Here is a 15,507-nt window from a genome sequence, read left to right as displayed (position 1 = left end):
CTCATAAGTATTTTATTTTAATTTATTACTGCAGTTGAACAGCCAATTCAGTTTTGGTTTACGACTACTAATGTTTTGAATCCAATGCAGAGAACATGGGAACTCCTGGTGCAAGTATAGGGAGAAATTTGCCTTCGTGGAGGACTTTTTTTGATGGAACTAACCCGCATTTGCGTTACCTGGAGAGGAAAATCAAGAAGACTTCCCCCGACTAGTCTGGCTGTAAGGGGACTGTCTGCCATTGAGGTTATTTTACGTCAGCAATGTTGTTGGTGCGAACCTGGTGTGGAATTCATTTCCACCAGCCATAGCTGGGATTTGAAACAGGTGCCAGAAGCTTGATTTGTTATGAGAGCTTCGAGGACTTTTTTGACCTCGAACGATTCAACCAGCACCAGTCACCATTTAATACATGGTGATTCTTCTGCTGACGGAATAAAATTTCTCCCCATTAATAACTCCCATAAAATAACTCCCATTATGTACCCTCATAATTATTTTATATTATAACTATCGTAGAACAGCCAACTCAATTTTGGACTACTAATGTTCTACTTCATAGCCTTGTAATTTTGAACCCAATGCAGAGAACAGGGGAACTCCTGGAGCAAGTATTGGGAGAAATTTGCCTTTGTTGAGGACTTTTTGAGGGAACTAATCAGCATTTGCCTTACATGGAGAAGAAAACCAAGAAGACTACTTCCGGTTAGTCTGACGGATGGGGGATTGTCTACTACTGAGACTATTTTAAGTCAGCACTGTGATTAGTGCAAACCGGGTGCGGAACTTATATCGAACAGCCAGGGCAGGGATTTGAACCCGGAAGTATGGATTTGTTATTAAAACGTTGAAAGATTTAATCTGTACCAGTCACCATTTTCTACATGGTGATTCTTCGGCCGGCGGGATAAGATTTTGCGTTCTCATGAACACAGGGCCAACGTCCTACCAACCAGGCTACCCGGCCTACATAAAAACATACTTTCATTAAATAAACGTACCATTCTTTTTAATTGAATTATGATTCCATACCCTCGAAATTTAGAGAGTAGCTGCAATCTGGGATACATCGACCCACAAGAGTGGTCAAACGTTTGCACCCTTTATTGTTAATTATACTTTATGCACACTTCTACATATATCAAGAACATTATTTTAAGTGAATTAAAAGAAATTTTGCATACAATTATAAAATTCGTTAAAGCAAAGATAATTCCATGCAAAAAAAAAAGAATAACTTTAGTAAACATTTATTACTTCTTATTACTTTATTAAATAACAGTCGAAAAATATTTAAAGTGCAAGATATGCATATTTTTTCACTTTACATCCTTTAAAAAAAGTATTTTTATGTGGTAAAATGAAAATTTCGCATCAATTATATTGAATAGTTCCTGTGAAATCAAATTTGAAATTAGATTTCTCAGTAATTATTTGACCGGCTTCATTCAAAATTCGTAATTAATCATCCAGAAATTTATTATACAGATAATTAATAACGCAAGATACGTGAACTGCGGATAACCTATATTATAATTTATCGGAATGTTATAAATTATCCGAATGTTATTGATTATCGAATGTCATTAATTATCGTTCAAAATTATAATTATAAATTACTAAATTATTAATGTTATTAAAAATGTTTCAGTTACGTTCCTTCCTTTTGTTACGATGCAAACGCTTTGACGTTTTTTTAATGAGCTGAGAAATTAATTGCTACATCTTTTACAAACATGTAAACATTTCTATCTCATATTTTAAAAACATATATTGCTACGTAGATTATATGCATTATATGACATTTTAATTAATTTATTTATTTTTTCATGCTTTCAAATATTGCATATAACGTGAACTGAATTTATTTCCTTACATTTCAGAAAGGAAAAACACAGTATATTTCGAGCCTACACGGATTGACCTGAAACATTTTATTTTCACTACTGATTATCAGGTAGAAGTATACGAAGGATTTGCTGGATCACAAGAAGAAATTTATTTGAAAGAATATAATTTGGATTTAGCTTGGGGAAAACAGAATGCAATCATGCTCGTAAAAAATGAATCCCTGTTTCTAATTCAGCATGCAAAGAGTGTACCTTACTTTTGCGTGAAGCATTCAACACCTACCGGGACACCAGACTGGACTTTTCTTACTAACACTACACCAGTGTGAGTAATTTTATTTAATTTTTACAACCGTCGTTGAACCAATTGAGTTTACGACTACTTATGTTAAACTCTGTAGCCTTGTAATTTTGAATTCTACCCAGAAGACAAGGAAACTCCTTGATCAAGTATTGGGAGAAATTTGCTTTTGCGGAGAGCAATTTTGATCTAACTAACCCGCATTTGTGTTACATGGGAAAACCTCGAAGCCTATCACGGTTAGCCAGACGGCTAGGGAACTCTAACTCGTGATCCGTCTATCACAACTATTTTGCGTCAACACTGTAGTCAGTGCGAGCCGGGTACGGAATTCCTATCTACCAGCCACTTCTGTGATTTGAACCCGGTCCACCTCATTGAAAGGTGAGCGCTCTATCCCCTGAGCCACTACGGCTAAATGTGAGTAAAGGATAAAAATAAAAAGCATTATTTTTGAAAGTAGAATAAGTCTATTTTTAGAAAATAGTTAACAATATTTTCGGTAATATATATCGAGAAAATTAGGAATGCAATATGAATGAATAATCATAATAATAAATAACAATATTTTAAAAACGTGAGATTTTGAATTTATTCTAATTAATTTGTTTATCTTTTTGTCTGTTTTTTTTTCAATTTTTTCTATAGTTCAAAATTTTGTATGAATATGGTTTCCACAATAAAAAAGAAACTTAAATCTGGTAATACATTCAATAAATTCAAACTGTTTCATATATATTAGTTTAAAAATGCTTATTTGAAAAATGATATTCAAGTAAAAAAGAAAAGATGATGTTAAATCCACAATTAAAAATAATTTTGTGAATTAAATTATGAATCTTGTGAATTAAATTATGAATCTTGTGAATTTAATTCTGCCTTTATTACTCTTAACTGAATTCCGTATGAAACTCGGAGTAAATTTTTTTATTGTTACATTATAGTCTTTGAACTTGCGATCTAATTATCTTGCTATTTTATTCCAAATCAACTTAAAAAATACATCTATGGTCCCAGCATCGAAAAATTAAATAATTATATGTCATTGTAAATATTAGTTCTGAGATATAATTTTGTCTGAAATTGTACATATAAGTGGCATCATTCAAGATTACCGATGTTAAATCCCTTACCATATTTTAAGCATGTATTGAAGCAAGCTTTTTTATGTAATTAAAAAAATAATTTATAATATCTAAAATTTTAAAAAGAATTTCAACGATGTCTCTTAATTATCAATATTTGCAATGCAAACAAAATGGCTATTTTTCTTGTTTCATTGAGAACTCTTAAATCTCAGACTCCAAAACATTGAACATGTTCTTAAAAAAAATTTACATCTACGCCTAAGGAGGGATTCAAACCAACAACCACTGACTCTGTAGTCCAGTACAGTAACCACTAGACCAGTGATCGGCTAAACTGCACGAGTTATATTTTTTTTTGATAGCTCCTTTTTCAAAGAAGCATACAAAAACGACTAATTTCTTTGTTTAAGACTAAATATTTTGAAACAAAAAATACTCCAATGCATTTATTATACCGCCACTCTCAATCAAAAAAATGGCAGCAAACAGCGTTGCCATCTCTCGCCAATGTCCTTCAAACCAGAAAAAAGAAACTTGCTTGCGAAAAAAAGGTTTGACTCATTGGATCATGGCATAGTCGGTATTTATCCGCTATCGGTATTTTTCAGTATTTATCGATAATCGGTATTTATCAAGCGTCGATAATTTTTGGTATTTATCAAATGTTGATATTTTTTGCTATTACTGCGCTTTGATATTTTTCAAAATTAATCATATTTACGATTTATTAAAAGAATATTATTTTAATATTGTTATTTTGATAACATAAAATATATTGGTATTTCATGATATATCGATTTAATATTTGAATTTCTTTATATTACCTGCGTTCAATTAAATCTCCTACTATTTTCTCAGTATTTGGGATAATAGATGAATAATTAGTTATAAATATAACAAACAATTAAATTTACAGTTTTCTTTAATTACTCTAACAGATTGGGTGATTGGCGACAATGAATTAGACTGATAAATTCCATTTTTTATTACAATGCTTACAAAACATTTCTAAGTGTGCTAACACTACTGCATTTCTTTAAAATATAGCGACAAAACGTTGCCAGACATAACACTCAGCACAGACGTCAGTGAAACCATGCCAGATGCATCACTCACTACAGACTACAGTGAAACCATGCCAAATACAACAGTCAGCACAGACTTCAGTGAAACCATGCCAGATAAAACAGTCAGCACAGACTTCAGTGAAACCACGCCAGATGCAACACAAAGCACGGACTTTATTAAAACTCTGCCAGATACGACAAACGTCACAGATTTCAATGGTAATTCCTGCTTTAGTCATTTAACATTTAATTATTTAATTTTGCAAATTTCACCTCAAAAACTCAAAAAAATATCTTAATAGCAGTGTTGACTAAGATAGTAGGAGAGGGATGTGTGGGCCATTTCCCGGTATTTCAAATATATATATATATATATATATATATATATATATATATATATATATATATATATATATATATATATATATATATATATATATATATATATATATATATATATATATATATATATATATATATATATATATATATATATATATATATATATATATATATATATATATATATATATATATATATATATATATATATCATTATCCTCCTATTATCCTAGTAATTCTAGTATCCTAGTTCTCCGTATCCGAGTATTTCTATATCCATACTATAATAAATATATCCGTATTCTAGTTTCCCAGTTCTCCGTATCCAAACAATTCTTTCTCCATATCCTAGTAATTCTAGTTTTCTAGTTCTCCGTATCCGAGTTATTCTATCTCCATATCATAATAAATATACTCGTATCGTATTAATTCTAGTTTCCTAGTTCTCCGTATCCGAGTAATTATATCTCCATATCCTGCAAGAGCAGATGCTCCGGTTGGGTTCCGGTTGAGCCCAACGCGGAAACCCTAGTGTCTAGTTCCCAAGCATTCTTGGTACTCATTTTATTGACAGACTGAAAGCATGAAAAGCTGAGTCAACCTTGACCGGCCCGAGAATCGAACCAAGGACCAGTGGCATAACAGCGCGAAGCGCTACCACTCAGCTACCAGGTATCTATGGATATATATAGATAAAAAAACGCGACGAGGAATGATTTTTTTTTAGTGAAAAGGTGATTTTTTAACAAAAATGAATAAAACTAGAACAACAATCACATCCGACTAGATTTCTACTACACTGGTGTGCACAGTTTTCGTTGCACAATTTATTACTTCTTCATTGTAACTTCTGATAATTATTTGATCAAGTTAAACTGCCAACCCATGTTGAGATTGAAACTACAGTTAGTATATTATGTTTGATTATCCTTAATTTTGTGTACTTAATCGTTTATGTGGTATTTTTCGAGTGACCTACTTACCTCTTCAACCTGGATCACGTCTCTTGGGCAGAATGGGAAGGCACCCACCTTTAAGTCTATATTCATAGTCAGTCTATATCAATAGCTCATTGCGCATCTCTAGTACGACGTAAATAAAATACCTACTTACCTACCCACCTTCAATTATTTTTAATTTATATATATTGAACTAAGTACACTGTTCTTCTCCGTTTTCTCCTATTCTTAACTTTATAAATAATTTGTTTTCTAATTTCTAGATAAATAAAATGACAGATTATCTATATTTTATAGAGTTCCTATCTAACTGCTTCATCACGAAAGAATGGATTCCCGTTGATCCATATCTTTATGACGATCCTCATTTACCGCATAGCATTGACGATGCTCAGGATTACTGTCACTCGTTGGAAATGGATTTGTACAAACCTAAATTACTGAAACACTTGATAGTAGATGCGAAGGGGCTCAAAATGTGTACACCATCGGAAAGTAAGAATCATGATTATTTAACTCATAGAATTTTTGACGTAATCATCGGATGTTCGAGCATCAGGTCTCTATCCTAATGTTCGAAGGAATGATTTTAAATATGCTAATTAGTTATTTGGAACGATATTTTAAGTTCAGACATAAAAACATTTTTTGAAGCGTATGTAGCCTGCTATGGATAACCAAGCGAATTTAAGGTAATGGGTGCGATTACTCTTGTTTTCTTCTATTACCGAGAATTTGACTTCTGCCACACACGCTTCACAGCCCGTTTACAGATAGGACCCATTCATTCATCCACTGATCATAACTCTGACCTGACTAACATTTGCGTTGCATGGAAAGAAAAACCAAGAAGACTTCCCCCGGTTAGTCTGACGGTTTGAGGACTGTCTACCACTGAGGTTATTTCAAATCACCTTTGTGGTTGGTGCGAACCGGGATCGCAATTCATATCGAACAGCCATCACTGGGATTTAAACCTGGTCCCCAAAAGTATTGATTTGTTATGAAAACTTCGATTTTTTTTGACCTCGAAAGAATTGACCTGTACCAGTCACCATTTAATACATGGTGATTCTTCGGCCGGTGGGACAAAATTTCGCGACCTCACGAACACAGTGTCAACGTGCTACCAACCAGGCTACCCCGGCCTACATAAAGACATACTTTCTCTAAATAAACGTACCCGTTTTCGTTGAATTATAATTCCATACCCTCGAACTATAGATAACTATATATATACAATTTAATTTCTGAAACCTTTCTGTAAGAAAACATTGGAAAATTAATATAATTGTTATCTTTTTGCGATGTTCCAAGTTACTATTAAAATGTTTCAGTTACGTTCCTGCCTTTAGTTACAATGCAAACGCTTTGTAGTGCGTCTACCACTACAAAAATACAATTCGAATTCATTCACTAGTATATAAGACATGTTAACTCGATTCTATGTTGAGGTGCCTTTTCATAGATGAAAGTTGACATTGTCGGTACCACAGCTTTGGCGTTTTTGTATTGAGCTGGGAAATTAATTTCAACTTTGTAAACATTTCTACCTCATATATTTGAAACATACATGGCTACATTTTGTGCTGCATAGGGAATATGCATTATATGTAATGCTAATTAATTAATTTATTTTTTCGTGCTTCCAAATATTGCATATAACGGGGATTTAATTTATTTTTTTACATTCCAGGTAGGAAAAACACAGTATACTTCGAGCCTTTACGAATTGACCAGAAACATTTTATTTTCACTACTGACTATCAGGTAGAAGTATACGAAGGAATGGCGGGACCTCTAGGAAATTTTTATTTAAAAGAATTTAATTTGGATATAGATTGGGGAGAACGGAATGCAATCCTATTCGTAAAAGATGAATCCATGTTTCTAATTCAACATGCAAAGCATGTACCTTACTTTTGCATAAAGCATTCAGCGCCTACCAAGACACCAGACTGGACTGTTCTCACTAACACTGCACCAATGTGAGTAATTTTATTTCATTTTTATAACCGTCGTTGAACAGATGATTCAATTGAGTTTACGACTACTAATGTTCAACTCTGTATCCTGTATCTTATTAGTAGTCTGTAACATGTATAATTTCTATCAGCTTTCATTCTGTTAAGCCTTGTTTGAGTCTGTCTTTATGTTATCTGGTCTTAACTGAGCAGCCCCAGTTAAGCATTCTATTAATTTGTTTACGTATTTCTTTCTCCTGACCTTTTCCATTTCATTTTAAACTTCTTCTGCGCATTATAATAGGGGGCGTTGTTTTTTCAGTTTTTAGTGTTTTTTTTTCTTCTACTTGCTTTTGAAGTTGATGTGACTTAGTGAGTTTTTATTTTTCTGATGATTTTGATTGAGTTTCTTTTCTTAATTTGTTAATTATTTTGAATGTATCTTGTTTTCCCTGGACCTATATACAAAACCATCGGGGTACTGAGGGAGATATTTTAAGCATTTGTTTCTCCCTCAATTAGAAATGGTTTTGTTTTAAATGGCTACCGAGGCCGGTACCCCTTGAAGACGTCGGCTTCGGTGGTCATATTTTTATTCCTTCGTTTCTTTTATTTATGTTATCTGGGTGCTCCTCGTCTGTTGGTTTTATAAACTAGTTTTATTTTGAAAAATTCGAAAATCGTTCTTAACTAATAATTCCTACTTTATATTGTAATTTATTTTATTACAACCAATCTAATTTTGGGTATACGACTACCAATGTTCAACTCCGTAGTCCTGTAATTTTGAATCCTATCCAGCAGACAAGAGAACTCCTGGATCAAGTATTGGGAGAAATTTACTTTCGTGGAGGACCTTTTTGATGGAACTGACCAGCATTTACGTTACATGGAAAGGAAAACTCGAAGACCTCTCACGGTTAGCCTAATAACTGGAGGACTCTAACCCATGATCAGTCTCATTAAACCACTGAAGATATTTTACATCGGCACTGTGGTCGGTGCGGAATTGGTATCGACCAGCCATCGCTGGGATTTGAACCCGGTTCACCTCATTGAAAGGCGAACGTTCTATCCCCTTAGCCATCACGGCTCAATGTTTTTTAATCGATAAAAAGCGTTATTTTTGAAAGTTTAATAAGTCCACTTTTAGAAAATAGTTAACAGTATTTTCAGTAATGTATATATATCGCATTTTTATATTTTTATATTTTTAATTATTCATGCATTGTTGTACGATTCATACGATCAAAAGAATTTTGGCTAATTATTTTAACGTAAAAACACTTTTTTGAAGGAGTGATCAGTCTCAAATCTGCAAAAAAAGCACAGATGTAAGTACAGAAATGGAAATACTATACAATTCGTAAACAAGAACTTTCCTCGGTGTCTAAACACCAAACGATGGTAGAAAACTAAAAAGAAAAGCATGTGCAAAGAGGTTTAACCAATAAGGACAGAGGAACAAGTTTGAGCAAATTAATAAAAAAGAGAGATACAAAACATGTGTGAGGGGCTTTGACTGCAATCTTAGATTGCAACAGATTGAATTACAATATGCTTCCAAATGTTGAATAACAGAGGGATACTGGAAAGATCATAAACTGATTCCTAAAAATCAAGTTTGTTTGATAAAGAGTAGTGTTTAATGATTGAAGCGGTATAAAACTCACACTTGTGATTAGAACTTCAACTTTGTTATGTGATGGAAGATCGATGAATGTACTGCTTTTTGACAAATCTTTCGTGTTCAAGTCGAAGTTAAGAGTATGTTTTGTTTGTCCAAAATATGCGAGACCGCATTAGCATGGAATTCGATGATTATTACCACAGCTGTTAATATCAGTAATAGAGTCTTTAAGGCCGATGATATTTAGTTTATTAACAGGATAATAAAGCGACTTTAAATGAAAATTGATTCAAAATCTATACAATTTGGGAATTAATTTGCGTATAATAGGGTAAAATAATTTAGTTGCTGAAGTTCGAATTAGAGAATTTGGTGGATTGCAAACTTAATTTTCTATCGTTAATGTTGATAATATAAGAATAATAACGCATACTTCAGCGATAACTTTAAGGTAAAGGATGTCTTCATTGAAGAAATAATCATTTGACCGAAATGTTCAATTCAAATCAATACTTCCTGTTGGTTAAAACACTCTTCGCGCAGGTCTATCTCTTTATTTCTCTACCATTATTTGGTGTTTAGACCCTGGGAAAGGCTCTTGTTTATACAATCGGAACTATAGTGTGTCCACTTCTGAACTTTTATCTGTATTTTGTCATGATTTTTTAAAGCACCTACACAGCGCAAAGTATACCCTATTCTTTTTAGAATAAGTCCATTTCTAAGAGTCGACGTTTAAAAAACTTGCGATTTGCATTCTCAAATTACTGTATGCCATGGAAATTTTCACTCGTAAGAGAACACTTTCTAACAATAAATACCAACTCGATCAAGCACTTAGCTAATTTACTATGTTTTGCTCCAATTATGTTTTGCTCCAAAGTCATTATTTATCTGATTTCGCTTAGTATTCTTTCGCAAGATCTGCTGTTTGGCTTATGTTTCAATACTGCCGTGCAATTGAAACAGCAACGTAAGTACTTCATAGAGTTCTAGAAAAGTGGCTAGAAACTTTTTTTTTCTATTGCTAATGCAATGAATGCTAATATTAATTTTTTTTGAAAAAAAAACTACATATTTGCAATATGAAACTTATCATACAAATATGCCTCACTTTCGAATATTCTGTTGCTTGAATTGATCTTTCTAATCCACAACATTATATTATTCAACTGCAACAATTGGGTACTTGCATTTCAAGAAAAAGATCATTGATACCCAGACATGTGACCTCTCGCATGCTTCACGCATGCTAACGGATAAAAGTGTAAACGGGATTCTCCCGAGATCAGTTTGTGATATTATATAATTCCCTACTTAGCAGAGAAGGCAATTTGTTAACAATCGAAGCAAGTAGGGAATTTTATAATAACATAAACAGATAGAGGGAAAATTCCTTTAACACTTGAGCACGCTCAAAACTATCGAAACTTTAATATCGAACTATCTTTAAATCGCGAAAATATTAACGCATTTCGTACGAAATCAGACACAAAAAACGTACTTTCTCTGAATAAACCAACTTTTGCTTCAACGGATTCGGATTTCTGACTCCCAAAATATAGGGGGTAGACGCAATCTGAGAAATTGGTCCCAATAATTTGGTCACGGAAGCTCTCCAGATTTTACTCTTTGCGTATTTTACTATATCAGAGAACTTTCTAATCGAATCAAAAAAACTTTTGCACACAATTATAAAATTCATTTATCCAAAGATTCATTTATCCATGCAAAAAAAATAATTTTTTGTAAATATTAGTCATTTTTATTATTTTATTTAATGATGGTCAAAAAAGTTTTGAAGTGTAAGATATACAAGTTTTTGCATCTTTTTAAAGAATACGATTTTATGTGACAAAATTGTATTTTTTTTAGTTAAAAAATTTTTGAGAAATTTAATTTCAAATAAGTCAGATATTTGGTAATAAACAGTAAAAAACAATTTGCATTAAGGGGCTCAAATTTTAGAGCGCTCGTCAGACCAAACTAGAGGGACCATATTTCCCAGATTACGGCTATCCTATATTTTGGAGGTCAGAAATCCGAATCCGTCGAAAAAAAGGCATGTTTTTTCAGCGAATCATTAGATCAAAAGTTATTCAGGGTGGTGCGTTTTTTATTCTAAGCGCACGGTCCGGGAAACATCCCTGAGGCTTATCCGAATACATGCCATCGAAATTTTAATCCCCTGCAGAGGAGATGGCTTTCCTGCTTTGGTAGCCCAACGAACTGCACGCGAAGTCGAGCTTCTTACGGTAGAAAAGTTTAACGAGGACCTAACCGCGCATCCTCGGTCTCTACACAGGCTGATCAAAGTGGTCACCCATCCACTTACTGACCGCAGCCAGAGATGCTTGACTTCAGTGTTCTACTGGGAACCGTGCCTTTGCGATAAGTTCACTAAGTGACCCACTCTCTCCTTGTAAGTTATAAGTTGTCTATGTATATTCGAATATGACTAACACTTCACGGCGTACAGAACAGATTTGAGACAAAAATAAGAATTTAAAATCAAGAAAAATAGTAAAAACCTATATTTGTTATACACATATGTTATTGATATACATTCCTTTGATATACACTGGTGAACAAAATTAAGAGATGGAAAGCATTTTCGTCACATTTCTCTAAAAATACCGCACAGTTGATTGCCATATATGGTCACTGTAGCGCTATTGACCCTGAGATAAGTTTACGTATTCTTGTGGGCGTTGCTAAGCCAGCAGGAGTTATAAAAGTCCGGATCGAGCTGTTCATCTCATTCCACTCTTCAACACAGTTGAAGATTTTAGTGCATTTTTTGAGTAACCTTGTTGTTTCTTTCTGGTTTTTAAGTGAAAATCATCGTTTAGACGAAGGTATGAGGTGGAGAATTGTGGGTAGACTTGAGGCAGGCCAGTCCCAAGCTCAGATTGCTAGGGAATTGGATATAACACCAAGCGTCATTTCCAATTTGTGGAGTCAATTTAAAACTAGTAGGACAGTATGCAGACGACCAGGACAAGGTCACCCGAGGGCTACAACGGCCAATGAAGACCGGTATTTGTTCCTTTCAGCTAAGCGCCAGAGGACGGCTGCAGCCACTCAATTGTCTAGGCTATTGTCTTCGCGGCTGCTACAGGAACATCAATTTCGTGTAAGACAGTTTCCAGGAGACTCCATGAAAGAAGGCTGTATGCCAGGAAGCCCGTTATTTGCATTGCACTCATTCCCTCCCACAAAAGAGAGCGTGCAGAATGGTGCAGACAACATCAGAATTGGACACGGCTTCAATGGGCTAATGTTCTCTTCACCGATGAGTCCAGATTCAGTCTACAACCTGATTCTGGACGGTTATTGATGTGGAGGGAACCTGGAACCCGATACCATCCCAGCAACATTATCGATAGCGACCATTATGCTGGTGGAGGACTCATGGTTTGGGCAGGGATCATGCAAGATACCCGCACACCGCTCCATATGTTTCACAATGGTACCGTGAATACCTAGAGGTACTGGCAGGAGGTCCTAGAGCCCTATGGGCGTCTTTTCAGGGGCGCTGTTGGCCCTGAGTTCATTTTTATGAACGACAATGCGTGACCACATAGGGCTCTCATGGTTGATGAGTATCTGGAAGGCGAGGATATTCAACGAATGGATTAGCCAGCAAAATCCCCTGACCGGAATCCTATTGAACTTTCTTGGGATGCTCTTGGGGGAACTATTGCGATGCGCCAACCTCCCCCAGAACCAGTCTGGAGTTAAAAATTGCTCTGGTGGAAGAATGGGAGGGTCTTCTGAAATTCCTCCTTAACTCCCTTATTAACAGCATGCATACTCGTTGTGCACGCTGTCTGTCTGTCAGGGGTGACCATACTCCATACTAGAAACAACACACACTGTGCAAGCCTCACTTTTATTGTCATCTTTTATCCTTAAGTTCAGATTACATTGGATTTATTGGCAATAGGTCTTGCCAGTCAATAGCACTTTCATTTTTGTTTTGCATGCTTTATTATCATGGAATAAGCTATATACATACCAAATTTCATTTATTTATATTCAGTATTTTTGAGATATTTGGGGAAATGTCTTCTATCTCTTAATTTTGTCCACCAGTGTATTATTTTCATATTTCGTAATTGATATTATTCTCTGGTTGATTACAGGAAAAAACAAAAAAATTTAATTTTAATTTTTCTATATTTCTCATTGTTGGTGATCGATTCAAACTTGAGTGTATAACTTAATGGAAAAAAATTTAACTAAATTTGCACTCTTACACTCTTATTGTTGTTGTTACTTAAGCCACTTGCCAATCCGCAAGCCAGCTTGAAATCAGTGAGTTTTTAACGTAGAAGTTGTGTCTCTGATTGTTGTATGTAAAGGCCGTGTCCAGTCCGAAGGGGTCGGGGTTCGATCCTCGACTCCGCTAAGACCCGCCGAGTACATGCGATGTACGCTCTCATGAAATCAGTGGAATCTCAAAATCCTGTAATCGGTCGTTGAGCAGTAACATGGCTACATGGATCTGGAGGAAATAGGTGAAGTGGCCTCTCGAATTGAGATTGCATGTACTCGAATCATCCTCGGGGATTTTTCTAAGACCGTCGACAATAGAACAGTGACGTAAATAAAACCACCTCTAGTACCTCTATGGTATGTAAATATTAAAATAATAAATTAGATTTAAACTTTTATGAAAAAGATTATATATAAATATTCGGATTTTTTCCATAAAATGAACACTGAGAATTAGTTGTAAGCATAACAAATAAATTAGATTTAATCTTTTATGAAGATCTTTAGATTTAACTCTGACGATGGATAATTGTTGATATATTTGTATAAATATATTAGTAGTTTAAAGTCATTGAGCTACAAATAATGATATAAATTAAACTTACGTATAATTAGCTTGTTTTATTACATTTATAAAGTTTCTGAAAAATGCTAACACTTTCGAAATTTTTTCAAATGCAGGAAGGAAACTCAGCAAGATACAACAGTCAGCACAGACTACAGTACAACTGTGGATACTACAGGCGTCACAGATTTATTTGGTAAATAATCACTCACTGCTTCCGCCAAAGACCATAAATATTGTAAGAGAAATACAACGAAACTCGCATTTTCTTTTCATACACTATGCGGTTTACTAATCTTGCGAAAATGACAAAACTATAAGTTATAGGGAAGTACAAAACTTCATACGTAAATTAAGATATAGCTCAAAGAGATAATGGATTTTTTTCTAGCTTAGAACCATGAGGATTAAAAAGAATACGCCATTGATATATTCCCCTCTTATGAATAAAACAGGGCTCGAAAAACAGCCCGTCCGCCCGTCCTCGGCGGTCGAAAATTCCCCGCGGACAACGAATTTCTCGAATCCGGCGTCCGCGCGTACGGCCATTTCCCCGTTAATGTTCGTGATACATTTTCAATTTTTGTTATCTTACAGGAGTCTAACCCCTCACTTCTAAAATGACCCTGAAATGGAATTGATGTTTTCTGTGTCTGGGAGTACTGCAGCGGTTGAAAGCGGCTTTTCAGCAATGAACTTACAAAAAAACAGATTACGTACTGGTCTTAAACAAGAAGCGTTAAACGCAATTATGAACATTTTACCTAAATGGAAAACCCCTTTCAGATTTCTGTGCAGAAACCTCGGCAAATTATTGGCTTGATTGTGGAACTGGCAAACGTCATATTTGATTCATTTAAAAAACGCAGTAACCTCGGATAAATTGACATTCTAGAAAACTTGATCTTTGTCATTTAAATTATTTCATAAAAGAAATAAATTATTTCATAAAAGAAATACTAGATTACTATTAGTAACCTAGCATTTCTTTTATTACTGTATAATGTAATCCTAGTAACTACTAATTCATTGTGCAATTTATATAAATGTTTGTAATGAATAAGAGAAAATTATATTTTTATTTATTTAAAAGCTACGGGTTAGTTTCAAAGGAGGACGGATACGTTGTTGGACAAGCCGCCCTCGGGGACGGATAAAATTTCTGAATTTTTTCGAGCTGAATATTATACTGCTATTGTAAATTTTCCGTGTTGCTTAACACCGAAAATGGTGGCAACTTGTTTACGTTTAAACTAGTGTAACGGATTAATACCAAAAATCCCGATATTTCAATACAAAAAAACAATACCCTTAGAGTTCGATTAAACCTAAAATCATCTCAGAGGGATTTCACAAAACCAATTTCGATGTAAAGTAGTTGCCACCATTTTTGAAGTTTGAACATACTAAATTTTTTTGCGGAGTGTGCAATTTTTATAATTAGGAAGAAATTGTAAAATA

At 34.3% G+C, this 15,507-nt stretch overlaps 1 protein-coding gene across 1 annotated transcript in view; it reads left to right on the top strand.

Annotated features, from left to right (window-relative positions):
* The window catches only part of LOC147804340 (uncharacterized), an 80,832-nt gene extending 68,292 nt beyond the window's left edge, over positions 1-12,540 (top strand). Inside the window, exons 22-26 of the mRNA XM_087151535.1 lie at positions 1,884-2,175; positions 4,287-4,525; positions 5,904-6,101; positions 7,303-7,594; positions 12,036-12,540. Of these exons, the coding sequence (XP_087007661.1) occupies positions 1,884-2,175; positions 4,287-4,525; positions 5,904-6,101; positions 7,303-7,594; positions 12,036-12,540 (1,526 nt within the window). The remainder of the gene's footprint in view (positions 1-1,883; positions 2,176-4,286; positions 4,526-5,903; positions 6,102-7,302; positions 7,595-12,035) is intronic.
* Positions 12,541-15,507: the final 2,967 nt, after the last annotated feature.

The sequence above is a fragment of the Parasteatoda tepidariorum genome, chromosome 9 (genome assembly GCF_982258835.1).
Source record: "Parasteatoda tepidariorum strain Cologne lab strain chromosome 9, Ptep-v5.0, whole genome shotgun sequence".
Lineage (NCBI taxonomy): Eukaryota > Metazoa > Arthropoda > Arachnida > Araneae > Theridiidae > Parasteatoda > Parasteatoda tepidariorum.
This window is presented reverse-complemented; position numbering and strand designations above follow the sequence as displayed.